The 27,279-nt window shown below is 49.4% G+C and overlaps 1 protein-coding gene across 1 annotated transcript; it reads right to left on the bottom strand.

Annotated features, from left to right (window-relative positions):
- Positions 1–13,311: 13,311 nt before the first annotated feature.
- On the bottom strand, positions 13,312–26,353 carry IGFBPL1 (insulin like growth factor binding protein like 1). The gene is made up of 4 exons (XM_030817435.1): positions 25,826–26,353; positions 16,015–16,124; positions 15,158–15,274; positions 13,312–13,461 (listed from the first exon to the last, which is right to left on the bottom strand). The coding sequence occupies exons 1-4, from the start codon at positions 26,262–26,264 to the stop codon at positions 13,312–13,314; spliced, it is 816 nt and encodes a 271-aa protein (XP_030673295.1). The 5' UTR covers positions 26,265–26,353.
- Between the last annotated feature and the right edge of the window lie 926 nt (positions 26,354–27,279).

The following is a 27,279-nucleotide window of genomic DNA, read 5'->3' as shown; positions in this document are numbered from 1 at the left end:
TAGTGGGCATGGGATTTGTTTTTGGGAGGTTTTGAAAATGTTCTGGAATTGAACAATAGTAATGGTTGCACGATTTGGTAAAAATACTAAGAACTATGGAATTGTTTAATTATGGTATATGAATTAATTTTTTTTTTTGACACGGAGTCTCACTCTGTCGCCCAGGCTGGAGTGCAGTGGTGTGATCTTGTCTCACTGCAACCTCCACCTCCCAGATTCAAGCGATTCTCCTGTCTCAGCCTCCTGAGTAGCTGGGATTATAGGTGCACGCCATCACACCTGGCTAATTTTTGTATTTTTAGTAGAGATGAGGTTTCAACCATTTTGGCCAGGCTGATCTTGAACTCCTGACCTCAGGTGATCCACCCGCCTCGGCCTCCCAAAGTGCTGGGATTAGAGGTGTGAGCCACAACACCCGGCCGTGAATTAACTCCGTTAAAAAAGAAACATATACATTCTGTGAGCAAATCCATTTTGTCTCCATACTGTCCTGCTGCTGAACATTTTATAGAGTGTGGGGGATGGAAGGGACCCAGGTGATCTAGTCAACCCCCAGTCAGGTGCAAAAGTCCCCTCCCCAATGTTTCTGTTTTTGTTTTCTCTTGGATGGGTGACAAAGTGCAACTGTAAGACCCATAGAGAAAAACTCCAGTTCCTGCTCAGAGTGGGCCCATCTTGTTGGACTCATTTCCACAGCCCCCCACCCCTTCCAAACCATACCACCCTTCAAGCCAAGCCTAGCATGGGGGCCACTGTGACATGCTGGGGATTTCCAGAGTTTCAAACCTCAGAGTTCATAATGTTTATTGTTAGTCTTGCTACATTCATTCCCCAACTGATGGGAGTGAAGGCAAATCCAAGCCAGCCAGGCCACAATACAGAAGCAGAATGCTGAGCCTCCCCCTCTCGGTCCATCTTTCTAGACCATGCTGCTTACAAGTCACCTTACATTCAAGTCCCCCCATTCCTATAAATGCACACCCCAGTCATCTCTGCCTCCCAGGCTCAAGTAGTCCTCCCACCTGAGCCTCCCAAGTAGCTGGGACTACAGGCGCTCACCACCATGCCTGGCTAATTTTTTTTTTTTTTTTTTTGGTATTTTTTATAGAGATGAGGTTTCACCATATTTCCCAGGTTGGTCTCAAACTCCTGGTCTCAAGCAACCCTCCTGCCACGGCCTCCCAAAGTGCTGGAATTACAGGCGTGAGCCACCATGCCTGGCCCCAGTCAACTCTTAAGCATCCTATAGGCAACATGATGATTTTGTTTATTATCATAACTTGGGTTTGGCTGGAAACCGCTGCTTGAGGGTTCAGAGTCTGTTTGGTTCCCTCACCTCCCTTCCTAGGACCTCCTTTCTACACCATTTGTCTACAGCTAAGGTGACCCTGAGACTCCCCCATAGTGCACCTTCTACAGATTTCTCTGGGAGGCTGTTGGCACCTCTGTTGCACAGCAGTGAAAGTTTCTTATAAACAAACGCACTGGGACATGGAAGTGGGTGGGTGGTTGTCTCTAATGATTAATGTGCAGCATCACAATATTTTAACAAATCCATTCCTTATTTGTTTCAATACTCCTTAACCAAAGAGGAGCTCTGTAGACAGTGTTCCAGTATGGAATGGGATTGGAAAAGACAATCTTCATGGTCCCGTGTTTTGAGCCCTGAAATTCTGAGAGTGAGGAGCCCGTAAGTCAGATTGTTAATAAGCTCAGCTATCACGGCTCCTCCACCCATTTTTAAATTCTTTTAAAAATTATTTATTTATTCATTCATTGAGATAGGGTCTCATTCTGTTGTCCAGGGTGGAGTGCAGTGGCACGATCATGGCGCACCGCAGCCTCCACCTCTTGGGCTCAAGCAATCCTCACACCTCAGCCTCCTGAGCAGCTGGGACTATAGGCATATGTCATGATGCCTGGCTGATTTGTGTATTTTTTGGAGAGGCAGGGTTTTGCCTCATAACCCAGGCTGGTCTTGAAGTCCTGAGTTCAAACGATCTGCCCACCTTGGCCTCCCAAAGTACTGGGATTATAGGCGTGAGCCACCAAGCCCAGTCCCCTCCACTCATTTTACCATTGTGCTGAATGCACAGACTTGTGAGCAGGGAGGTTTAACTGGGTGTCCTCATTCAGGCCAGACACTGCCCACCAGACTCACACTTGGGAGATGTTGCAATTCTGGGGCTTCCATCCACTCAGCAAACTCTCACCAAGATCTTCCTCCATAAACACTATGCCAGGCACCTTGCCATGCTACGGAAGCCTGACAACCGTCCTATAAAGCAGGTAGTGGAGTAGTGGAGTTACCTCCCCACTTTCTTTCAGGTGAGGAAAAGGAAGTGGAGAGGTTTACTAGGGAACTCTTCTGGAATCAGTTCCCCATGAGCATGCACGAGGGACCAGAGAGCGGGGCATACCGGCAAGCACATGGAACCAACCCTCCAAGCCTGGAGAACCCACGGCAAAGCCCAGCAAGCCCTACACACCCAGCCAGCCCCTGTGCTGGATGCATCGGAGCTGCTGCTCAGTCCCACGGGTTCTCCTCAGACCCGGGGCCATTTAGGAACTTTCATTTGGGTTGGCTCCATTCTGGGTGTGAGGCTGACCTCTGGTGGCCACCTGATGCATTAATTCACACAAGTAACTCTTTGGTTTAAGAAAAAACAAAGGGGTTGCGGGGTGATGGTCCTGCTCTAGGCCTGTTGTTGGGGGAAAGAGAATTAAGACAGTCCCTTCCCTGCAGGAGCTCACAGCTGGGCAGGAGAGACAATTACAGAGCCAGGTGGAAAGTGCAGTGAGAAGTACAGAGGCCATGCAATCATGAGCAGAAAGCAAGCATCTGTATCAAGCACACACGGTGAGCCACCTCCCTTCATGCTTCTTTCTTTTTTTTAATTTTGAGATGGAGTCTCGCTCTGTCTACCAGGCTGGAGTGCAGTGGCGCAATCTTGGCTCACGGCAACCTCTGCCTCCTGGGTTCCTCCTGAGTAGCTGGGATTACGAGCGCACACCACCACGTCCGGCTAATTTTTGTAGTTTTAGTAGAGACAGGGCTTCACTTTCTAACTGCCATCAGGGCCATCAGTATTATTCTTCTGCACTTGATAGACATCGAACCCGGGAGGTGTTCAGCAGTGAGTGGAGCCAGGCTCAAGCTCAGGTCCTCTGACTCTGCCAGACGCCGCTGCCTCCCAGGGCTCCCTGCTCAGCTCAGGCACAGGCCCAGTGGGAGTGGGCATGGGGTCCTGCTAAATGACTAGCAGGGGACCAGAGAGATAAGGGAAGGATGCTCCTGGAGTCTGAGAAATATGGAGGGTTGGAGGAAGGGCAAGTTTTTCCATGAGGAGGAAAGAGGCAGGGAGGAAAAGCATGGGGGCAGGGGGCAGGCAGGGGCTGGACTATGAAGGGGCTTGTGCATCCTTTCAGAAAGCTCACACTTGGTCTAGCAATGGGAGGATGCTTTTTGGTTTTGCTTTTGTTTTTTAAACAGGGTCTCCCTCTGCCACACAGGCTGGAGCACAGTTGCTTGATCATAGCTCACTATAGCTTCAAACTCCTGGGCTCAAGCGATCCTCCCACCTGAGCCTCCCACCTGAGCCTCCCAAGTAACTGGGCCTACAGGTGTGTGCCACCATGCTGGGTTAATTTTTTAACATTTTGTAGAGAGGGGGGACATCTCGCTATGTAGCCCAGGCTGGTCTTGAACTCCTGGCCTCAAACAATCCTCCTGCCTCAGCCACCCAAAGTGCTGAGATTACAGGTGTGAGCCACCGTGTCTGGCTGCCCATGAGGGCTTTTAAAGGAAAGTGATAGGATCACATTCGGTTTCTGAAGCTGGCTTTGCATCAATGTGGAAGATAGATTGAGGGAGTTGACCTGGAGTCAGCACCTCTCAGGACATTGTTGCTTGCGCCCAAAGTGATGCTGGCACACCAGGGTGTGGGGTGGGGGCAGAGCCTGGACAGCCAGAAGGCAGGCTTCAGGACATGATGACAGATGGACAACTTGGCACAAGAGAGGAGAGAAAGTTGGGTAACCTCATGTTTCTGGCTGCGGTAACCACGTTGGGAGGTAGTGCCAGCCACTGCAACCACCCTGAAGGTTGCACGTTTAGGGACACGGTGGGACTCTTACTTATTTATTCTTTTGTTTAACACATTTTATGGAATGTTGACTATGTGCTAGGAACTATTCTAGGGGCAGAGGATACAGCAGGAAACTAAAAAAAAAAAAAAAAAAAAAAAAAAATCCTGAACATCTTTCTGATAGACGAGGCAGACCATAGGCAAAATAGGTGAAATCGTTAGTCTGTCAGGAGGTGAAGGGTATCATAGAGAACAACAGTGCTGGGAAGGGAATAGGGAAGTGGGTGGGATGGAGTAGACATTGTAATTTTCAGTAAGGTGCTCAGAGGTCGTCTCACCAAAGAGATGACAAAGGAACTGAAAGAGACTGGAGCATGCCCGGAGGCTCCAGGAACACAGGAGAAGGCCAGGTGGCTGCCATAGAGCAAGCCAGGTGGGGAAATAGGACAGAGAAGTCACAGCCTGAATGGGGGCAGGGGGCTAGTGTTTGGAGGTCACCGTGTGGATGGACTGACGGGGGCCTTTCCTCTGAGGAAGGAGCCACCAGAGGCTTTTGAGCACAGCAGCAACATGCTATAACTTGTTTTAAAAGGATCACTGGGGCTGCTATGTTGAGAACAGATTGTAAGGGGAGCAAAATCATTTGACCTTGAGAATGCCAACAAGGAGTGAACAGAGAATGAGGAGGAGCAGGAGGAAGACCCAGGAGAGATGAGGCAAGAAGCCAAGGAAGGCGGGGTACTTTCCGGGGGAGGGAGCCCCCAGCAAAGCCTGAGGCTCCCAAGAGGTCGCGTAGGAGGAGCGCTGAGCAATGTCCCTGGCTGCAGCCACCGGGACTCCCTGTAGACCTTGGTAAGAGCAGTTGGTGGAGTTGGGCACAGAAGCCAGACAGCCTGGGTTGAGAGTGTCACTTAATCCTCCCAAGCCCCAGTGATCTGTACATTAGTCCTGGAGTTAGGAAGACCCTCAAGGGAAAACAGGAAGTCCTGGTATGAGGCCCTTTGAGAGCCTCTGGTGCATCCCACCTCACTTAGCCAGAAATGTGAACAGAGCAACTTGGACAAGTTGCTCCCAGCCAAGCGTTCTTCCCATGTGTATTGGCATAATGTTAGCCGCCACAACGAATAACCCCCCAAATTTGAGGGTTCAATACAATGACTATTTAGTTTTGCTTATGTAACAATCTAATGCAGGTACCTGGCAAATTGGCATTTTCCTTCCACGTGGAGATTCAGGGACACAGGTTCCTTTCGTCTTGTGGTTCCACCACCTACAATGGTTCTTAACCTTTTTTTTTTTTTTTGAGATGGAGCTTTTGCTCTGTTGCCCAGGCTGGAGTACAGTGGTGTGATCTCGGTTCACTGCAACCTCTGCTTCCTGGGTTCAAGCAATTCTCCCTGCCTCAGCCTCCCGAGTAGCTGGGATTACAGGTGCCCACCACCATGCCCGACTAATTTTTGTATTTTTAGTAGAGGCGGGGTTTCACCATGTTGGCCAGGCTGGTCTCGAACTCCTGACCTCAGGTGATCTGCCCGCCTCGGCCTCCCAAAGTGCTGGGATTACAGGCATGAGCCACCACACCTGGCCTGTTCTTAACCATTTTTATATTTTGTATTCCTTTGAAAAGCTAATCAAAGCAATAGACCTTTCCACCATGAAAAGGGTGTACACACGCACATGCACACAGTTTGCACACTTTCAAGGAGTTCACAGAATCTGTGAATCTACCTACAGAATCCCAAGCAGTCCAGAGATCCAAGTGAAAACCCCTGTCTGGGGCCTCAGAGATCTCCGTTGTCCGCTGGTAAATGGGGAAGAAAGTGCAGAAAAGGCACAGCGACTTTTTGAAAGCCCTAGGCTCTGCATGGAACACATCACCTCTACTCACATTTCACTAGCTACATGACCCAGCCTAGGTGCAAGAGGAGACGGGAAGTATAGTCTGTGACAGGACAGTTCAACACTGTGGAAGACCCTGGGTTTTGCTGGCAGCTCGCCCCACCTCTGCCGCCCACGGCACCTCCGTGGAGATATGCCAACAGGAGACTGCTTCTCATAAGGACGTTTCTTGAGTTTAATGCTCTTGTGGGCCATTTGCTGCCTCCCAACCAGCTGTGCTCACGCTGCTCCTTTCTCTTGGAGCCCTACTTAAGGGCCACCCCCTCCAGGACAGTTCCTCTGAACTTCTTATTTAAGCAATCTCACCCTTTGAGCTAACCTTTTGCGCTAACAGCTGTGGCAGCACATGCTCTCAGCCTCTGAAGAGGTCTCTGAGCACCCTTCATTTAGTCTTGTACTGAGGCAGCTCTCATTGGTTGAAACAGGTCTAATGTTTTTGTCCTGCTAGACTATGTCTCACATACTCTGAGCATGTTTGATTTCTCTCCCAGCCCTCTCCCACCGGCACACAGCCCTCCAAGATCTGTGCAGAACAGACAGTGCACGGCCATTCACACATGGGACTCTCAGAGCAACAGGCCAGGGCAGGGATGCCACCCTTCCTGGATTGAAGAGGAAATGGAGCCTCTAAGAGGTGATGGAAGTGACCCAGCCTTGCAGTCTCTGACAGGGCTTGACCTTGGTTCTGGGTCTTCCAACTCTAAAGCTAGTGCCCTTTCCACCCAAGCAAGAGCTGCATACACCTTCAACAGCAGAGAGACGGGCATGCCGCCTGGCACCACAAGCAGCCTTCTGTGCCGGAGCTGAGACTCCGAGGTCTGTGAGCAGTTGTAGACCCTTTGCTACCTGGCGATGCCCGGTGCACTGGAGGAGCTCTGCAAATGTGTGTGATGGGTGAGTTTATGCATGGACAGAAGAGGGGAGACTGTTCCCCCACTCCCTAGTACTCAGGATTTTTACTCTTCCCTCGAGAATCAACCATTCCCTAATATAGGAGGGGAGATGTAGGCATGAGGAAGAGACAGCCACAGTGAAAGCCAACACAGGGAAGTCTGCCTCCTTGGACCCACACACTTCTCACTGCTGGATGCAATCGAGGCTGAACTCAAAAGGAGCCCTGGCCGTAAAGGAGTTCACGTTCCAGGAGAGAGGTCAGCCCCAGAGAGCCAGAGCGTGGGCAAGTGTTGGTGTCCAACTCAGCCCTGGGCGCTGGGCTTCCACGTTCTGAATTCATTAAACTGCGACACCAGAGCACTTGGCTTTCCCTTAATTAATTAAAATATCATGGAATAATCATTGTCTGATTTAATGTTCAAGAAGCCCTGGTAAAGGCTGGGAAGGAGGAAATTAATTAGCAGAGACTTTTACTTCGCTGGATCTGCCGTTCTTATTCATTTCTCCTGCACCATCCATCCCTGGAGGAGAGGGCAGGACAGTGTTTCTAAAGATGTTGGAATTAATTTCACCATAAAACCTGAAAGAAAAAAAATCCACCTTAACTAAAAACTAGCCTTATTTGTGTTTAAGGGGGAAAGCAGATACATTTGGGATTGAACATGGGTTGTGGAATTGTCTTCCTCAAGCCCAGCTGACAACAGAAGACAGAGATTCAGGCTGTCCACTGCTTACGGCAGCAAGTTCGACCTCCTCTGTCTGCATTTAGGGGTGTTGCCCCAAACTACTACCCGCCCACCACCACAGCTCTGAGCAGCAGCAACTGGCCATTCCTCCCTGTTCACAAACTACACTGCATTTCTCTACCCTGAGTCCTTTTTGCGTGCTGTTTCCTTAGCCTGGAATCCCCCACACCCACTCCTGCCAGTTCCAATGCCTGCCTCCTCTTCTGGGAAGTCTTCCTTGATCTCCCTCTGCTCTAACCACAAAGCAGACACCATATGCTGCCAGGGATAGTGACCTCATCCCACCCATGCCTCCACTGGAGTCTGAGTTCAGGACCTGATTCTACCTACTTTCATATGGGAGGAATCCAGATGATTCCAAACATATGATTTGCAGCGTCTTCTACCCGTCTGGCACCTGGAGAATGCTACTCAGTGTGTGTGGGAGGGGACAGAGCACATATCTCAGCAAGTGAAATAAGTACTAGAATGCTTACACGGCAGGACACACATAGTCAAGGGTAGTAGTGTAAGATGATTAGGGCTGGTTAAAAATTGCGGGCAAGGTGAACGGTGGGGCTGTGATCGTAGCCCAGGCATGAGAGGTAAGGAGGGTCTAGACTAAGTAGCTGAAGTGGGCCTGCAGAAGAAAGGACAGGATGCATGAGGGATGATAAAGGAATACCAGTGGGACCCGCACTCACCTATACAGCATTCCTACAACAAAGACACCACAAAGACTGTCCTTAAAAACATTTATTTTCAGGGTGCAGAGGTCGTGACATCATGACATCTACAAAAACAGTAGAAAAACCCAGGTTTGGTGCACGGAGGGGAGGATGTTGTAATTATGTCTCCAAATGCTAACAGCTGTGGCAACGCATGCTCTCTTAGCCTCTGAAGAGGTCTCTGGGCACTCACACTTGAAAAACCATGAGGTTGGAACAATCATATTAATGCGCCTTTTTGGTTTTGGTGAAAATTTCAGACAGCGTGACATTAATTTTTTATTTGTCTTTGCACAGAATGATGATGCTAAAGGCAGCCCCATGCAGTCTTGATGCTCAGTAATTCCAGCATGGGATCTGTCCACCCTGCTCTCTGGGTCTACATCCAGCCCTTCAATTTTCACTAGGCAAATCTGAGGTGAGTCAACTGAGTTTGCAAAATGTGCTTATTAGCAGGTGTGGGATGTTCTATTGCCTTCTTCAGAGCCACAGCATCCCTGTTCCTTCCCACCTCATTTCACTAAGAGTCTGACCAAATCATCTCCCAACCATTCAAGACACAGGAGAATTAGCTGCAGGCCCTCACACATGGAAGTAAGTCACAGTGCGTGGAGAAGGGAGGGGCGGGAGGTGCTGAGTGAGGAGTGGATGTGAGCAGGTCCCCTGGCAGCTCCAAACCCCAGTAGACAAGAACAGCTTCCAGTGCCATCCATTTCAATTCTCATCTTTTGTTTTCAAAGAGAGCTTCCAGTGTTTTAAAGTTTGAAAACCACTCATCTAGTTTTATTCCCTTTTTACTCAAATAAGGACGCTGAGGCACAGAAAGTGAAGGAGACTTGCTCAGGGTCACACAGCAAGCCAGGGATTAATATGCAAATAGATCTCATGTTTCCAGAATCCCAGGCCAGTCTCCTTCTGCTGCACAGTACAGAAGGTGATGCCATCCCAATGTTTCAGATATGGAATGGCAGGCTTACAGGCGGAAAGTTCACTTCCAACAAGGACTCCAAAATGTAATGCACAATGTGAGTGGTATGAAAGTGTGCCTTCAAAGTTGGGATGAGTCCTGGTAAGAGTCCCTGAAGCCTGTGGATTGGCAACATCTGCCTTTACATAGTTTTGAGATGACCCTGAGTAGCAGCACCGTGGAGTAGAGAGGGGACCAAGGAGGGCCAGGTGCCCTGAGCTCTGCTCCTCTTTCAGAGGCCTTCAGACCTTGGGCAAGCAGCTTCTCCTCTCAGAGCCTGGTTTCTTCATCTGCAAAAGGCAGGGACATTAACACCTGTCCTGCCCGCTCTCCCAGAGTTGGGATCAAGCTTTACGAACTTAAAGGACTGTGCATAGTAAGGGATCTCAATTCTTATTTGAAAATTGTAATCACCTAAGGATCTATTTTTTTAAGATAAGATAGCAAATATTCTCCTTTCTTTTTTCATTAAAAAAGAAAAAAGAGAGAGCCTTACTCTTGGGTGAGGTCAAAATGTTTGTAGGTAAAATATATTCTACTACAATCTAATTCCACGTCTGGAGATAACATCTGACCCCTTTTTTTTACAATTTGATCGTCAGAAGCCTGGTCTCCACTGCTTCTAACCACCCGTTTAGAGGATGCTAGGCTAGGCCAGGCACAGTGGCTGATGCCTGTAATCCCAGCACTTTGGGAGGCCAAGGCAGGAGGATCACTTGAGCACAGGAGTTTGAGACCAGCCTGGGCAACATAGGGAGACCCTGTCTCCACACACACACACACACACAAAATAGCTGGGTATGGTGGGGCATGCCTGTGGTCCCAGCTACTTGGGAGGCTGAGGTGGAAGGATCACTTGAGCCCTGAAAGTGGAGGTTGCAGTGAGCCATGATCACGCCACTGCACTCCAGCCTGGGTGATAGGGCGAGACCCTGTCTCAAAATAAAATTTTAAAAAAGAGAATGCTGGGCTAACAAATGGATGCTCTGGTCTCCAAAGACCCAGCCAAGGTGCTCCTGAATCTAGTAAAGCATCCCACCTAAAACTAAATCTCCTCAAAAGGGAAAAAGGTAGGAATAGAAGAGCTACAGCCAGCTGTCCACACCCTGGGGTAAAGCAATGGAATTTGTTTCTGAGGGAATACCATTTTAGAAAGAACTCTAAGACCACACCTCCTGTAATTTTCCCAAAAGGCCATCTTACTCCAGGATGGCAGGGCTAACAGGGACATTGAAAACATCCAGTTAAAATGCCATATTCACAGATGAAGGGACCAGGGCCCAGAGAGGGGAAGGGACCTGTTCAGGTCACACAGCAAGTTACAGTCAGGCAGAGGACAGCTGGGACCCTCATCCCTCCTTCTACAACACACACTAAGTCACAGAGCACCACTAATAGGTCATAGACAAATGAGGTAAAGAGTCACAGCTGACATGAACCCTTTAGAAATTGCAAACATGCCATTCTGTGATCTCCCTGGAAGACAGTAATAAAAAAAGACTTCTCATGGAACAATTCATTTCAAAAGTATAAAAAAGCCACATGCAAATCTGTTTCTCACTGTCTGCCCTGCTAAAAACTACATCTGTATACAAATCTAGTTTGCATCTAATTTTTAAAAACATACAAAAGGGGTCATCTACACACACAGGTTTTCCCACTCTTCACGAAGCACAAAGATCCATTATTTGACTTTTCCATCATCCCATGTCAATGTTTCTAAGACCCTAGGAAGAAAAGGAGAAAAAGAATTAGAGAACGTAAGCCTGCTCTGTTACAATCAACTATGTGTTCCATGGAAGGTGGTGGGAATGATCCTTCACTTCAACCCTCTCCCCAGCAGGAAATGGTGCCAGTGGAGAGTGAAGGGCCCTGTGGAGCCCCGAGAAGTACTTTTAAGACCAAAAGGTGGACGTTTCAGAGTAGCAGACTCCAGCTTAATAAGACCTTTCAACCATTGGAAAATCCACAGATGGTTCTCAGTGGTAGTGAGCTCTGTATCCCTGGAGGTATGCAAGCCGGAGCTGGCAATACTGTGTGTCACAGAGGGAATCAAGACCTAGGCAGCAGTGATGGTCTTAAAATTCCACAATTTTTCATGGTATCCTTTTGATTTATTCACACCCCAGAATCATTTCTGCCTCAAAATATATGTGTATTTGAAAATTATAGATATATATATTTACAACTGGAAACATATCTATATAAAACAAGTCACATATCATCATGAAGACAATTTTAAGACCCAATCTCCTAACTCTTTGTTGAATTCCTATTTCACAGTTTTACATTTTCATATTTTTCTCCCCATTTCTAGGGCCTCTAACTACTTACGTACACCCATCCTTCAACCCTAATGCCACCTTCAAGATGATTCTTCCTTCATTTTCCCCAGTTCTAAGCTGCTTTTCATGCCTTAATATCTCCTCCCATTCCCTTACATCGCACTCCTTGTATTATAATTATGTCCACTTTTTGTTTTTCTGTGATCCCCTACAGACCAGAAGTAAGGCCTTGCACACAGAAGGTGTGCAACAGTAGTGGCTAAAAGAATAATATAACTAAAACCATGGCAAAATCCCCCTGCTTTTGAGAAACTCTATCAGACTTGTTTCTAATTTTTCCTGTTCTATTAAGCACCTGTTGATCAGCCTTGGTAATGGTGCCTGTTCACCACTGCTCCCCCATTCCTGTAAGAGGATCATGCAGGCCAGGCACGGTGGCTCAAGCCTGTAATCCCAGCATTTTGGGAGGCCGAGGCGGGCGGATCATGAGGTCGGGAGATCGAGACCATCCTGGCTAATACGGTGAAACCCCGTCTCTACTAACAATACAAAAAAATTAGCCAGGTGTGGTGGCAGGCGCCTGTAGTCCCAGCTACTCGGGAGGCTGAGGCAGGAGAGTGGTGTGAACCCAGGAGGCAGAGCTTGCAGTGAGCAGAGATCGCACCACTGCACTCCAGCCTGGGTGACTGAGTGAGACTCTGTCTCAAAAAAAAAAAAAAAAAGAGGATCATGCAATCCCTGCCCTTTTGCCTCTGGCAAGTGAAGCACACATCCTCTTACACCATCCCCACTGGGACCACCCCTCCTCCCCATCCCAGACCTATTGAGTGGTCTGTAAGTGGGCGGGGCACACATCACATCTGAGCAGAAACTTTAAATGCAATGGTGTGTGCAGCTTGGCCACAGAACAGACATGGTCCACACTGGAGCTGTTCTTCCAGCTGGGTCCTGAATGAGGGGACACATGGGGCAGGGCCACAGCCAGCTCACAGCTATAACATGGAACATGAGCAAGTGATCAACGTCTGTGGCTGTGAACCAGCAAGATTTTGAGATTTTTATAGAGCAAAAGCTGGCTTATAAAGTGATTCCTTTCCCGAATTCCCAGTTCACCTCTAGGCAGGGAACAGATGCAACCCCAGCTGTCACCTGTGTGACTACAGACTAGAAGGCCCTGGTCAGAAGGGATGCAGAGATTCTCTCTGCCCCTACCCACAAGGAGATGTGTTGCAAAGCAGCATACAGTGTTGAGGACAGGAAGGCAAGGCCTGAGCCCCAGGAAGGAAGCTCAGGCGTCCTGAACAAGGAAGAGCTCCAGGAATACACAAAGGAAGCTCAGGCATCTTCTTCACGGGAATATTTTCACATGGACGCTGTCACAATGACACTGTCTGCTTCCTCTCTCAGTGCTCTTTCTAGAAGAATACAGAGGAAATATTCCCTCCAGCCCCAAAACACAACTGGTCTTTTCATCTCATGGACACACATCATGTTCACAGCTCTTGCCTTTGCATGCTAAGAAGCTCAGAGGGAGATGTGTGCAGAATATACCAGGGATTCTACTGCTCATCTAAGTATGTCCCTACTCTTCTTTTGCTCTCTCCCTGGTTTCCTCCATTTACGTATTTTTCTTCTTTTTTCTTACAGGTCTTATAAGCCACCTCAAATATCGCATAACATGGGTGTAAAATACTGAAAATGACTTAGAACATGTACATTTCTCCATCACATGCGGTCATCGGGAGCTGGGAAGCGGAAGCTCCTGTATTTACTCAGATCTAGAACCATCACCGTGCTGTGGGACTCAGCCTCTCCCACCATGTTGGCTGCATGGCACTGGTACACACCCTCATCCTCCTTTCGCAGGGGGTTGATCTAGAAATACAACAGGCAAGTTTATACAGTTATATAAGGTACAGCAAAATGACTTCCTTAGTTAGTTCTTAATGATAAGTCTGCACACTTCTTCCTTTTCAGAATAAGGTAAAACTTGCTCTATTTCTCTCCTTGCCTTGGCTGCCAAGGAGCACGCAGGTAAATTTCCTTCCCAGGGACCCTCTTGAAAGGCACGCTCCCTATTGTGGCTCTCATCTGAATGATTCCTCCGCATACCTGCCTTTTACTGTGAGCTACCTGGTCTTTTGTATTACAGGTGCAAGGTATAGGTTATTTGGAAAATACCTCAAGTTAAAAGAACAAAAATCTACTGACCAAAGAATGATCCACAAACTATTCCCTATAGGGGCAGCCTCTACAAAATACCACCAGAGATAACCTCTTTTCCCTGTTTTTTCTCCTAAGAAAACAGAGGAATGTGCTTGATTTGAAAAAATCACACAGCCAATTGCATTCCCGATCTCTCAGCTGGGTGGAGAGGAGTCACCAAGCCTCCCAGAGCTGTGGGTGGAATGAGGAGGCTGTCCTTAGGGAGCATCCCAAGGACGTTCACAGCCAGCTCCATAACCAGCTTGTTTCTCTTTTGCTTTCTCTTGTTACAACCAACCGCTTCCATCAATTCCAAATCATCCTATGGACCACGCGCTGGGGTATGCACATCAGCTCGTTTTAAACTCATGCCAGTCGTGGGGGAAGGGTGAGCATTATGGTCTTCTTTTTATAGGAGACTCACAGGTAAATCACAGACTGCCAGGGCCACAAAGGCCCTCAGAGGTCTTTCAGTTTGAAGCCCTCTCTTAACAACAGTGGAAATGGAGGCTCAGAAAAGTACAGTGACTGATGCAACATGGAGCCCTATCTCCTCATTCCATCACTCTTTCAAACATGTGGCATTCTTCATCTTCGTAAAAGTGCTGTGAGGCAGGAAAGAGCTCTGTAGGAGGACTCGAATGTGCCACCTTCCGCCTTTACCAGCCGGTGACCTTAGGCAGGTGTACTAGTTCCTTGGGCTGCTGTAACAAATCGCCACAAGCTGAGTGCCTTAAAACAAACACATTTATTATCTACAGTTTTGGAGGTCAGAAGCCCAAAGGGGGCTAAAATCAGTGGGCTAAAATCAAGGTGCCGGCAGGGCTGCATTCTTTCTGAAGGCTCTCAGGAGACTACTTTTCTTGCCTTCTCCAGTTCCTAGTGGATGCTGGCACTCCTTGGCTGTGGCCCTTTCCAACATCATCAAAGCCAGAAACGGTGGGTCAAGTCCTCCTCACATCGAATCACTTCGGTCTGCCTCTGACTCTTCTGTTTCCCCCTTCCACACTTAAAGACCCACCTTTAAACTGGCCCACCCGGATAATCCAGGCTAATCTCCTTATCTTAAATCTCCTTATCTCAGCTGTTTAGCAACCACAACCTCCCTCCCACCACCTTGCCATGTAACATCGTACGGTTCTGGGGGTGAGGACGTGGACATGACTGTGGGGCCATCACTCTGCCCCTGGCAGCAGAACACATATGTTCCCAGCAGATCTGAAACCTGCCCTGCCTGCCTCACAGTTACTGGAGGGGCCAGTGAGAAATGGGTAAGAACAGCTTTGAAACATGTAATGTGTTGCAGAAATATAAAGGATGGTTTATAATGGTCAGTCAATAATATCCAATAATCCTAAACACTCACCAAAATCCAGGCCGTGGCCTCATGGTCAGAAGGGCCCCCTCGCACTTGGACAGCTATATTGACATGGTCCCCAGGCAGCTCCTCCAGTGCTTGGGTGCCCTCAGGGGACTTTGTGACCTACAGGGGACAGGAATGCCAGGAGGGGGCTTAGAAAAAGCAATTCTGGATAAAGACCATCCCATAGGCTTCCTTGCCCTCCTCCTTCCTCCTCCTCCCACTGACTCAAAAACGGAAACCCTAGCACTGCTCATGCCGATGCAAATGACATCAGTCATTTTTTAAACCTACTTGTACATATAGACAGCACGCTCTGCCGGACAGCAAAGACCCGAACATCACCACTATCCCACAGAAAGATTCAGAATCTCAACGCCCGTCTCAGGGATGTTGACATTAAGGGGACAACATTCACTGTGATCCTTGCCGGTCTCTCAAAAACTGGTCTTTAGAAGATTTGGTTTTGGAATAGGACTGAGTCTTCTGCCACCAGCCAGGTCTGTCTGAAACACAGCCCCGAAGTGAAGCAGGATACACACACACACGGCCACCGCAGCTGAAGCAGACTGGGTAAAAGCACAGCTTTCTGGGTCGCTAAGTGGCCAAGGGTGTAAATGGCACAGGAAGGGTTGCAATGTCCCCTTCTAAGGGGAGAGCTTTGGGGTAGAAGTTTCGAGGCAGAGGAGTGGTACAGATGATATCTTTTCTTCATCCTCTGGCCCACCTATAAAGGCATATATATATAAACACACTTAAAAGAAAAACATTTTTACCACTCACGTCTTGGTTTCTCCCTGTCTCTTACACACACACACACACACACACACACACGAGACGCATGAGTTCTTGGACAGAAATACCTTTCTCCACGTGATGACTGGGGTAGGCACAGCCCTCACTTCACAGGACAGGCCCACCTGCGCCCCGGTGACATTGTGAACACTTCGGGGAGGAACGACGACCACAGGAGCTAAGAGGAGGAGACAAGGAGACGCAACCTTTACCCTGCCGGGTTCCAAGCAACCCACCTCTAAATTCCCCTGCCGCCGAGAGCCCGCTGTGATGTCCTGACATGAGGGGAGCGGCACGTCACGCTTGGGCAGGAATCCTAAAAGAGAGATTTCCTCAGACCTGGAAAGCTGCCGACCGATCTCCTGATCCAATGATTGTTTTACCAATGGGGAAGCAGGGGTCCAGAGGGGAAGGGCGAGTTCCCAAATTCCCCCAGCGCCGTCTGTGGCAGAGCTGGGGCCTCACTGCTCCCTCCCAGGGTCCGTTCCAGGCTCCGGCTGCCATCTGCTGTACCTCAACCAGGAAACACGGCAGCCGACTCCTAGAGGGGCTGGTGTCACGCCACCAACGGCAGAGTGTTCTAACAGATGGGCTTTTCTCCTTCCACGTGGAGGGCATTAGGAAGAATTCCAGGCAGAACAGCTGCACACACCCTGGAGCTCAACCCCCTGCGGTCCATTCAAGATGCCCATTTGCATGCACAGAGTAAAGATTCCCCAGGGCTCCCCCACTCCCTCTGCCTCCCCATTCCCAGAAGCCGACCCAAGCCTGGGCAAATCAGGGAATCAGGGAAATGTGGTTCTAGACTGCCAGAACATGACGGAGAGGAGAGGGAGGGTATGGGCTCTCTGGACAGGACCCAGTGTTAGATGTTTCAAACTCCTACTCCACACTCTGCCTTCCTCCCCCTGCCTGGCATCTGCTCTGCTCACACTGGGCTGGAATAATCAAGGCCAGGCGTTTCTACCTGCTCTCACCTGCACTGGACAGCAGCTCAGCCACCCCGGCATCCAGCACCACAGTGTGTTGGGCAACGTGCAGTGTAGAGTCCTGGCCAGGGAATGCTCCCACCCAGCTGTCATCTATAAGGTGGGGATCACACCCCTGCTTCCTAGGGCGGTCAAGCTGATCTAACCATGGAATGAGTGAAAAGTGTAAGTTAATGTGATATGCAAGTGAGGGCCCGGAGCAAAAGGATGACTGGATGAACAAACACATGACAAATCAAGGAACAAACATGTTCATTTCCAGGCCATCAAACTGCAGAGTCTAGAACTCCTAGGGCTTTGCCTGGTGATTCAAGGACAGCCCTGTTGTTCTCCACAAGACTGCACCTGGATAAGGCTGCAATACAAAAGGAGAGCAAAGGGAGGAGACAGAAGGCAGGAGGAAGGAGGTGATGGACAGGGTCGCATCACACCCCAATGCACAGGAGGATCAGGGTGCAGAAAGGAGACTAGTTTGGCCCCTCCAGATAGACTGGGAAGCAGACCCTGTCAAGCCAGTACCAAAAAATCTCTGGAAAATCGCCTTAGAGCCACAGTCTCAAACTAGAGAGGCTCTTTAGCATCCTAATTCTCTGTGATTCTGTGCCTGACCATGTATGACACGCTCACGCAGCCTCCATTTGCATGTCTTCAGGGATGGAGAACTCACCACCTACAGAGCCAGGCCATTCTGCCTTTGGAGGACTCTACTGGTAAGAAAGTGCACCCTCACCTAGTAAAGCCTGTAACTCCCACCTGTTGATCCTGGGGCTGTCCCCTGGAGCCCCATAGCCCCTGGGTGTCCCAGCAGCCCACCAGTTAGTTGAATACAGACTGCCCTCCCCATCCCAGGCTGCTTTCCTCCCCCTCTATCTGATCCGCCCACTCATTCAGCTGTGTCCATCTGAGGGCCCTCTGAAGGGTGGTGCCCAACCCATGTGCCTGAATGTAGCCAAAGCCCCTGGAACCAAGATCCTAGATGTCTAACGTTGCCTGACAGCCACAGAGAGCCACAACACTGAGCTCTCCGGCAGGAGCCCCATCTGTGATGACAAAGACAGTCTAATTTATTCACATTGTCCCGCCAGCGCCTCCCCAACCACACAAGCGCTGGGATGCCGCCTCCAGGGGAGCCCAAACCAGTGCTCCAGTGGCTTACTGTGGTGACAGTCAGAAAGACCTGGATACCAAGGGGACTCTCAATCAGCGTGGTTTACTTTTGTTCATGTAAAGTCATACATTTTAAATGTGATTTCATCAATCCCTTTCAGGCCTAAATGAGTAAACCAGTAAATCACAATTCATCTCTCTCTCTTCATGTTTCAGTCTCTCTCTCTCTTTCAACAACTACAATTAAGAAAGACTGTCTTGGAAATACTGACTTTGTAACTGATTTTGTGGCAAAAAATACAAATTCCTTTACAAAAGAGGCCCTGATTTTAAAGGGACGTCAAAGCACATTAAAGGGACATTTAAATTTTTATTTATTTATTTATTTACTTTTAAATTTACACAAAGCACAATTCGTTCTTTCTGGTGTGCAGTTCTAGGTTTTGACAAATGGATACAGTCATGTAATTACCACTATAGCCAAGATACAGAACAGTTGTTCTGTGACCTCAGAAAATTTCATGTTGCTCATGCCATAATAATCCGGTTCTAATTTTTTTTTTTTGGCAGAGTCTCATGTTATCACTCAGACTGGAATGAAGTGGCACAATCATAGCTCACTGTAGTCTCGAATTCCAGGGCTCAAGCAATCCTCCTGCCTCAGCCTCGTGAGTAGCTGGGACTGCAGGCATGCACTACCATGCCCAGATAATTAAAAAAAAATTTTGTTTTTGTAGAGATGGGTCTTGCTATGCTGCTCAGGCTGGTCTTGAACTCCTGGCCTCTAACAATCCTCCCATCTTGGCCTTCCAAAGCTCTGGGAATACAGGCATGAGTCACTGTATTCCCAGCCCTGTTTTTAATTTTAATATATTTTAACATATCTGATTTTAAATTTAAAATATTTTTATCCATAGTAGCTCTTTATGATCAATAATAATAACAACACTGTTATTATGCTATCAGCTAGTACAGCGCTCTCTGTGTGTTAAGCACTCCTCTGCCTACAGGTATTAACCTGTTTATCTCTCCAGCAATCTCTCCAGCTGCCAGATGGGTTACCGAGCATTAAAGGGTGTAGTGAGGAGGCTGTGAGCCCAGTGATCTGGCTCCAGATCCCAAGCTCTTCTGAACCACTGTGCTAACACCATCCTGCCTTTTCCCTAGAGGACCCTTCCATGTACACCACACTTTAATCCTCATGGCAGCCCTGTGAGGTAGCTGCTTCCATCCCCATTTTACAGATGAGAAAACCAAGACTCAGGTAAAGTGCCCGGAGGAACAGGGACTCAAACCCAGGCACCATGATTCCATTCCCTCCCACACTGGTTTCTAAAGTGGAACATTTGTTATCTGTATGGTGTCCGATCCAGAATAAGAGATGAGTTGCTTAGGGATTGTGTTGGGGGATCCCCAAGACAACTCTCCGGTTCAATGATTTCCTAGGAGGACTAGGAGGACTCACAGGACCCAGCATATAGTGGTACTCAGGCTGTGATTTATTACAGTGAAAGGATTTTCCCATCTGGCAAAATCAGCCAAGGGAAAAAGTCAGGGTGGGGGAAGCAGGCCCAAGCTTCCAAGAGCCCTCCCCATGGAGTCACAAGCATGTGAAATGCTGTCTACCAGAGAAGCTCAAGAGGGACTTGGCACCCAGGGTTTTTACTGGGAGCTGGCCACAGAGGCACTCTCTGCCTAACTGAATACCCAAATTCCACACTCCGAGAAGGAAAGCAGGGGTTCAGCATAAACCACATTGTTTGTACAGTTCAGGCACAGTGAGCCACTCTCATCAATTCTGAGAAGAGTGGAACCCCCCTTGAAATCTAAGTCCCCAGATACCAGCCCAGGGCCAACCTTGCCAGCAGGCGTTTCTAAGGATACGGTTGCAGGCCTGTCGTGTTAGCTCTTTTCTATACAACAATGAAACACCCCAAACATCACCCCCAGGGAACAGCTCTTGTGAAGATAACCCATAACATGAGCAATTTGGCCTTGACACTAAGGGCTCATTCCAGCATGGCTCTGGAGTGCTCAATGTCATGGCTGCCACCACAGGCAGGAAGGAGAGCGTGGCAGGCAGGGGTGGAAGAGTCCAGGTTCAAATCCTTTCTCTGCCACGTCCCAGTCTTGGCCTCAGTTTCTTCTTCTTTAAAATGGGCACAGGAATCCATTCCCTTCCCAGCCCACTCCCCAAAGGCTGTTGTGAGGAATAATTGCAAGACCCCTTACAAACTGTAAAAGACCTCTGCAGAGGGACTTGAGGACTCAGCAGGGTGTGCTGTCCCTAGGCAGTCTCCTCTAAAGCTCCTTGCGTGCATGAGACCCTCCTCTGGCCTCGGGTGAGAGGCACCAGGGACCATGACTACAGCCCTCACTCTGGGGAGCCAAGCACATACTCTTACTGTTGCCAGAGCCGCCACACTGCCAGAGGAACCAGGGCTTTCCTTTCTGCCTGCCTTTCACAAGAATGATGTGGCTTGCAGGAGGGAGGATGGCTTCTAGCTAGCCCAGTCTGTGAATGTGGAAGCTTCATCCCCCTATAGCTCTTCCTCGCTGATACTTGTTTCCTAGAATTGCAGAAATCCAACCATCCAAGGGCTAACCAGCAGGTAAGACAGTCACCCAGATGCACACGGTCACAGGAGGCAGTACTGTGGGGTGAGCAAAAACAGTACCAGAGGGAGACTCAAATGCCCAGGGGTCTGGCTGCCAACCACTTGAGCTTGGGCAAGTTGCTTATCATTTCCTTTTTATCTGCAAATGAAGATAATGACCACAGCCTCGCATCCTTGGGGTGAAGGGAGAAAATGGATGCGACTGTGTTATTAACTGTGGATCTGTACAAATGAAAGGGATCAATATTATTATTATAGTGTGTGGTGATTTGTCCCCCTACCTCGTCAATTATATCGATCATTGATGGCTGGAATGAAAAAATCTTCCCAAATCTCTCTGAGATTTCTTTAAAGTTAATGGTGCTAGGGAAAGAAAGGATATCAAGTCATCCCCCAGGACCCCATCTGCTTGTATTAAAAAGCACACAACCAAGATTTTAATAACACACTGAACAGCCCTGATAATTTATGCTAATAGTCACGTTATGATGTGGAACAAGAAACAGCTTAATCCTGCTCCCTGCAGCCTCTGCCTCGGATCTCCTCCCTCAGCATGAAAGGGTTTTGAGCACAAACCCCCTTCTTTGTCCCTCTCACGAAGTGGCATTCGCTGCCTCTCCTGGTTACCTGGTAACACACACTAGCACAGACCTACGTTTCTAAGTGGAGCTGGAATTTCAACCAAGGTGAATTTTCTAAGATTCAGGGTCTCAGGAGCTCACTGAAGCTGCCAGGACTCAATGCCCTGGCGGGTGCTGGCCAGGACCCTGTTCCTATCTAATTTATCATTTGAAACATGACATTAACTTGCTGTCCGTAGGACCCCAACCCTCTCCCAATGCTAACAAATAGGGTGCACACACTGAATTATCCAGCCTTTAAAGTAATGAGAGCAGTAATAACCATCATAATACTAAGGCCATACCACCTTACCAGTGAGAAGCTGAACCAATAATTCAGAATGTATTGAAGACCCATGTACGATTAATTCTTACTGTTGGAAATTGCTTTTGCATCCTTCTTCTTCCTCCTCCTCCCCCCCCTTCCTCCTTCTCCTCCTCATTCTTCTTTTTTTTAAACAGGGTCTCACCCTGTCTCCTAGGCGGAGTACGGTGGCATGATCATAGCTCACTGTAGCCTCGAACTCCTGGGCTCAAGAAATCCTCCTGCCTCAGCCTCCCAAGTATCTGGGACTGCAGGCACATGCCATCATGTCCAGCTAATTTTTAGAATTTTTTGTAGAGATGGGATCTTGCTGTGTTGCCCAGGCTATCCTTGAACTCCTGGCCTCAAGCAATCCTTCCACCTCAGCCTCCCAAAGTGCAGAATAAAGCTTCCCCCTTCGGCCTGGCACTCAAGACTTGCAATGGCCTACCCCAAACTACTCTGGGGTGTCATCTCCTTTCCCAACCATCCTACCAGGCCTCGGCCCTATGGGCCTACTTGCACACCCACCAAAGGGCTCCCACCTCTCAGTTCATGCTGTGCCTCCCCCTTGCTAGCATTGGGATTCTCTCCCCATCCTTCAAGGCTTCTCTCAAGAGCTATAGCCCAGTGCTAAATAGAGGGACAAGTGACAAACCTTGGGAAAAACAGGAAGGTGGACCCAGATTGAGAAACTCCCAAGATTCAAGGCTGGCAGGTGCACAGCACCTTACTGATCAGGTTGCTAGTGGCTAGCTATGCAGTGCCCATCTGAAAATAGCGAGGCAGGCCAGGCATGGTGGTGCACGCCTGTAATTCCAGCACTTTGGGAGGCCGAGGCAGGCAGATCACGAGGTAGGTGATCGAGACTATCTTGACTAACACAGTGAAACCCCGTCTCTATTAAAAATACAAAAAAACAAAATTAGCCGGGTGTGGTGGCGGGCACCTGTAGTCCCAGCTACTCAGGAGGCTGAGGCAGGAGAATGGCGTGAACCCGGGAGGTGGAGCTTGCAGTGAGCCGAGATCACACCACTGCACTCCAGCCTGGGCGACAGAGCGAGACTCTGTCTCAAAACAAAACAAAACAAAACAAAACAGCCAGGCAAACCTACACTGGAGCCCTTTCACAGCCAGGTGGCTCCAGGGAATTTCTTTCCATGTGCCTCAGCTTTCCCTTCTATCAAATGGGAAGGAGACCTCCCCAGGGCACTTGTAAAAATCATGTAAAAAGATGGGTGCAGCCCAGGGATGGTATCTCATGTCTGTAATTTCAGCACTTTGGGAGGCTGAGGTGGGAGGAGGGCTTGAGGCCAGGAGTTCAAGAACAGCCTGGGAAACACGGTAAGATCCTGTCTCTACAAAAAATTCTAAAAATTAGCTGGGCATGATGGCATGTGCCTATAGTCCCAGCTACTTGGGAGGCTGAGGCAGGAGGATTCCTTAAGCCCAGGATCACAGTGGGCTGTGATCAAGCCATTGTACTCCACCTGGGAGATGCAGTGAGACCCTGTCTCAAAAAAAAAAAAAAAAAAGGATGCAAAAGCAATTTCCAACAGTAAGAATTATTCATATGTGAGTCTTCCATACATGTGTGCAGATCAAAGGATCACTCTCATTATGTGGCAGTTTGGGGCGTTTTAGGGCATAGGAAGAAAGGGCAGAATTTAAGCCTGAAAACTGCTTCCCCAGGCTCCTCAGAGGCATGTATAAGGGCCCTTCACACACTGTGAACAACATAATAAATACTTCCCGAGGCCTCATTCCATGAAATCTCGGTGCTTGGGTACCCAAGGAGTCAGGAGGGGTGATTTTATCGCGAATATTGAAGCAGAACAGCCCTGCTCTGACTCACAGTCTGTTTTCCTTCAACCAGGATCCCCAGGGGCATTGTTAAAAAATGCTCCCGCTGTGTCTTCTGAATAAAAGATGGCTTTAGGGCAGCACAGAATGAGCTGCTGCCTGGGCTAGGAAACATCCCCTGTCCAAACCTTCATGCTTTATCCGGACACAAGGGCAGAGGCCACACTAGCACTTCAGGACAGAGAGTGACAGGCAAACAGTGCCCGGTTCTGTGGTGGATGACACAAAGGCTGGTGCGGAAGAAGGGCTGAACCCCGGGGAGGCCTGACGCCTGTCAGTAATGAGATCATGAAAAGCAGTTCTGAGTTGCTTCCGTGTGGCCCCACGAACATCTTTATTCCCTGGGTCTGTGCCTGGGGTGGGCCTCAGATCCCATAGATGAGAGTGAAGGGGTTGTCACATTTACTTGTCATTTGGTAATTTTCAGTGAATTAGGGGTACGGAGTTTCCATCTGCCATCTGGCCGCACTCTGGTAACCATGGTAACCACCATCTGCCTGACTTAATACTATCAAGTCCTGTGCCGCAAGAGTACTGGACAGGGTGTTGGGACCAGGGAGCTGGTCACCCTTTACTGGCCACCCTGGACAAGGGCTCTGACCTTGCTGGGTCTCAGTCTCTCTCTCTGTATAACAGCAGATTTGGTCTGAATGTCTTTAAGGTGCCTTTCTCTTAGGAAGAGAATGCCACTCTGGGGAGAAATTATCTGAGATCATCAGCACCATGTATAGTCTGAGGACCTGGTCAGCATTTCTTATGTCTCCTGCATGTGGAGTTAAAGTGTTACCTGTCTGGAGACAAAGAGAATTGCCTGTGAATTAACTGCTGAGGAAAGCAGCTATAAAAACGAGTGATAGGAACTAGCAAAAGGAAAGAGACAGGACTGTTTAAGTGCCACAGGGCGGAAACTAACTGTTTCGAGTGAAAGGGACCTCAACAATGACTCCACTGGGGCTGATATGGCCAGAGAGGGGAAGGGGCCCGTCCAGGGCCACTCAGGGAGCCAGCGGCAGCACAGATGCACCCCCAGCCAGCTCTGTCCTCCATGGGGAGCTTCAGCTAGGAACAGTCAATGGTGACTTTCCTGTGCTCAACTGGCCACACACTGGTTTTACATTTCCCAGGACAGGAGGCTTCCTGCCCCATCTCCAACAACCCACTGCGTCTCCTGGACTTGGGTACATCTACCTGAACTACTTGAGAGGAAAGACTACTAGATACTTCTTAAGGCTTGGAAAGGTCTCACCCCACCCCAAGCTTCTTTCTTGAAGCTAAGTCATTACACTGATTTAGGCGCTAAAGTCTGGACTTGGTCTCTGGGCTCAGGCCAGAATTATTTCCCAGAAGCCTGAACTCCAGGCCGAAACCCAGGCTCCTTGGGACTCACTGGCCACCTTCTCACTCACCCTAAACTCTGCACTGCCCACTCCAGGCAGAGTACACAGGGGCACTTCAAAACCTCGTGGGTGGGATACACTCATGCTTAGGAAGCCGGTAAAGCAGTGCTAACGTTTTGGTTTCTTTTTGTTTGGTTTTCAACAGGTACATAAAGAGGGTGGGCAACTATAGCACTCAGAGATTATTTTACTGTGATGTCAATGAAGCTTAAGTTTCTAAGTCCCTAGCATTTTATAATAAGTTTCTAAGTCCCTAGCAGTTCTATTCCTTTACTTAAGGCAGGACTCTCCAAATTATATATGTTTTAGACCCACGAAACCTGGGTCTGCCCCTAATAGCACCACAATCTTTTCAGATCTTACGTCTCCAAAGGTCTTACATTTCCTGGATAGAGCTCCCTCAGCATCCCAGCTCAGCCCCATCCCACACCTGGGGCCCTGGTGCTCTGGTGCTCTGGCCTGGTGACTCCTGATTCCCCAGTCTGGAACTCATCCTCCTCCCACATCCTCTACTTCCCTTCCTCCCCCATCCTCAACTTCCCTTCCTCCCCCATCCTCTACTTCCCTTCCTCCCCCATCCTCTACTTCCCTTCCTCCCCCATCCTCAACTTCCCTTCCTCCCCATTCAAACAATCCACCTAGCGCTGGATACCTGGGAACTCGGATCCCCCTCCTTAACTCCCAGTCTCCTGCAGGGCAAACAGACCATGCCTACAAATAAGTGACTGCATCAGCAGGTACTTAAGTACCAAAAGGGGTAGCAGGCTCACCAAAAATTCGACTAGCACAGTGAGTGGTGTCTCCAAGGATTCTCGCCCCAGTCTCTCTGAGCACGAGGAGAGATAAGAAATATTGCTCCCTAAGGGGAAACTGAGTGCCAGGTAGCGCCGTCCACCACTGGGCAGGGGGATCCTTCGCTCCACACCCCAGAGGGTTGGAATCCTTCCTTCTCTACCCATCCAATCCCCGACCCCGACTCACCGAACTCGCAAGGGCCGTCGCGCGCCTTGTGCAGGTGACCCGGGTGCGCGCGGGGCGTGTGCCGGGCCCGCAGGCGCAGCGCGCAGACGCTGGGGTACGAGCGACCGTCGGAGCCGCAGACGGTGCCGCGCTGCGCGCACACGCAGAGCCCGGTGCCCTCGGGCGCCGCCCCCGCGGCCCGGCTCGCGCACACCAGGCCGGGGCCACAGCGCGCGCCTGCGCGGCCCCCGCAGCTCGCGCCCTCGGCTCCCAGGCAGCGAGCGCAGCAGCCGCACTCGTCGCGCGCCGAGATCCCGGGCGCCGGGCAGGGCGCAGGCGCCGGGCAGCCCTCTGGCCGGCACGGACCACACTCGGGTCGCCGGCCGCCCACGTCGCGGATTCCGAGGCTCGGGGACAGCGGCAGCAGCAGCAGCGGCAAGAGCAGAGACAAGCGCGGCATGGCTTGCTCCGGGACAGCGGCGGCGCCTCTGCTTCGCGCTCCGCTCCGCGCCCGCCGAGCAGCCACCGCTCCCGCCCCGCGGCCGCTGATTGGCCGGGCCTGCACCGCGGGGCGCCCGCAGACCGCTGCTCCAGCCCGGGACCCGCGCGGTTCCCCCGGCCCGGGGCTCCGAGCTGGAGGGACGCCCAGAGAGCAGCTCTCCGACCTCCGATTGGACTCTTGAGGGAACCGAGACCCAGTCGGGGCGAGAACTTTCCCGAGGTCGCTATGGCAGAGTCAGGATTGGATAACCGTAAGGTCTCCGGATCCAAGGCTGGCTCCAGATAGTATGCCGGTAAATCCTCCCAGAAGTATGCGCTATTTTATTTAATTTTATTTTGCATTCAGTAGTTTTCAAAGTTTTATTTTATAAAGAGAATATATGGTTTAAAATGTAGATTTTACATATACATCTAAGGATGAAAAGAGGGTTACCCTACCACCTTGTATCCCCATCCTCCAACTCGGCTTCCAGAGGCCACTCTTGCTATCCGGTTTTTGTATATCTTTTCAGAAATTTTCTCTATGCCTATAAAAGTACATGTGCCTAAAAAAGCCCCTTCCTTTAAAACACACACACTCTTGTTTCTCTGTCACACACACAGAGTAGCGTGCCATACACATTAGTCTGCACTTGGTTTTTGCACTTACAATGTTTCAGTTTCCCCACCTCTTGTCATCTCTGAAACTGGGTTTCCTCTACAATCAATGGGAATATAGTTCATTGGCTCTGTGTGTTTCTTAATGCCGCGTAAAGTCATGGTGCATCTCCGTCCACAGTGACTTTGTTGTGATGAGATATGGTGATATATTTTGGAGTTCATACAGAGTGGCCTTTCCACAGGGTTTAGTTGCAGTTATTTAACCACTTGTTTTCCATCCTTTGGTTAATATGAATAATGCTTTGATGAAGTCTTGGTGCACAAGGGTCGGTGTACCTGTGGCTTAGTGGGGAATGCATGTTGGAAAAATGCAG

This window comes from Nomascus leucogenys, chromosome 8 (genome assembly GCF_006542625.1).
Source record: "Nomascus leucogenys isolate Asia chromosome 8, Asia_NLE_v1, whole genome shotgun sequence".
In the NCBI taxonomy this organism is placed as follows: Eukaryota; Metazoa; Chordata; class Mammalia; order Primates; family Hylobatidae; genus Nomascus; species Nomascus leucogenys.
The sequence above is the reverse complement of the archived record's forward strand: the minus strand, read 5'-3'. Positions and strand labels throughout refer to the sequence as shown.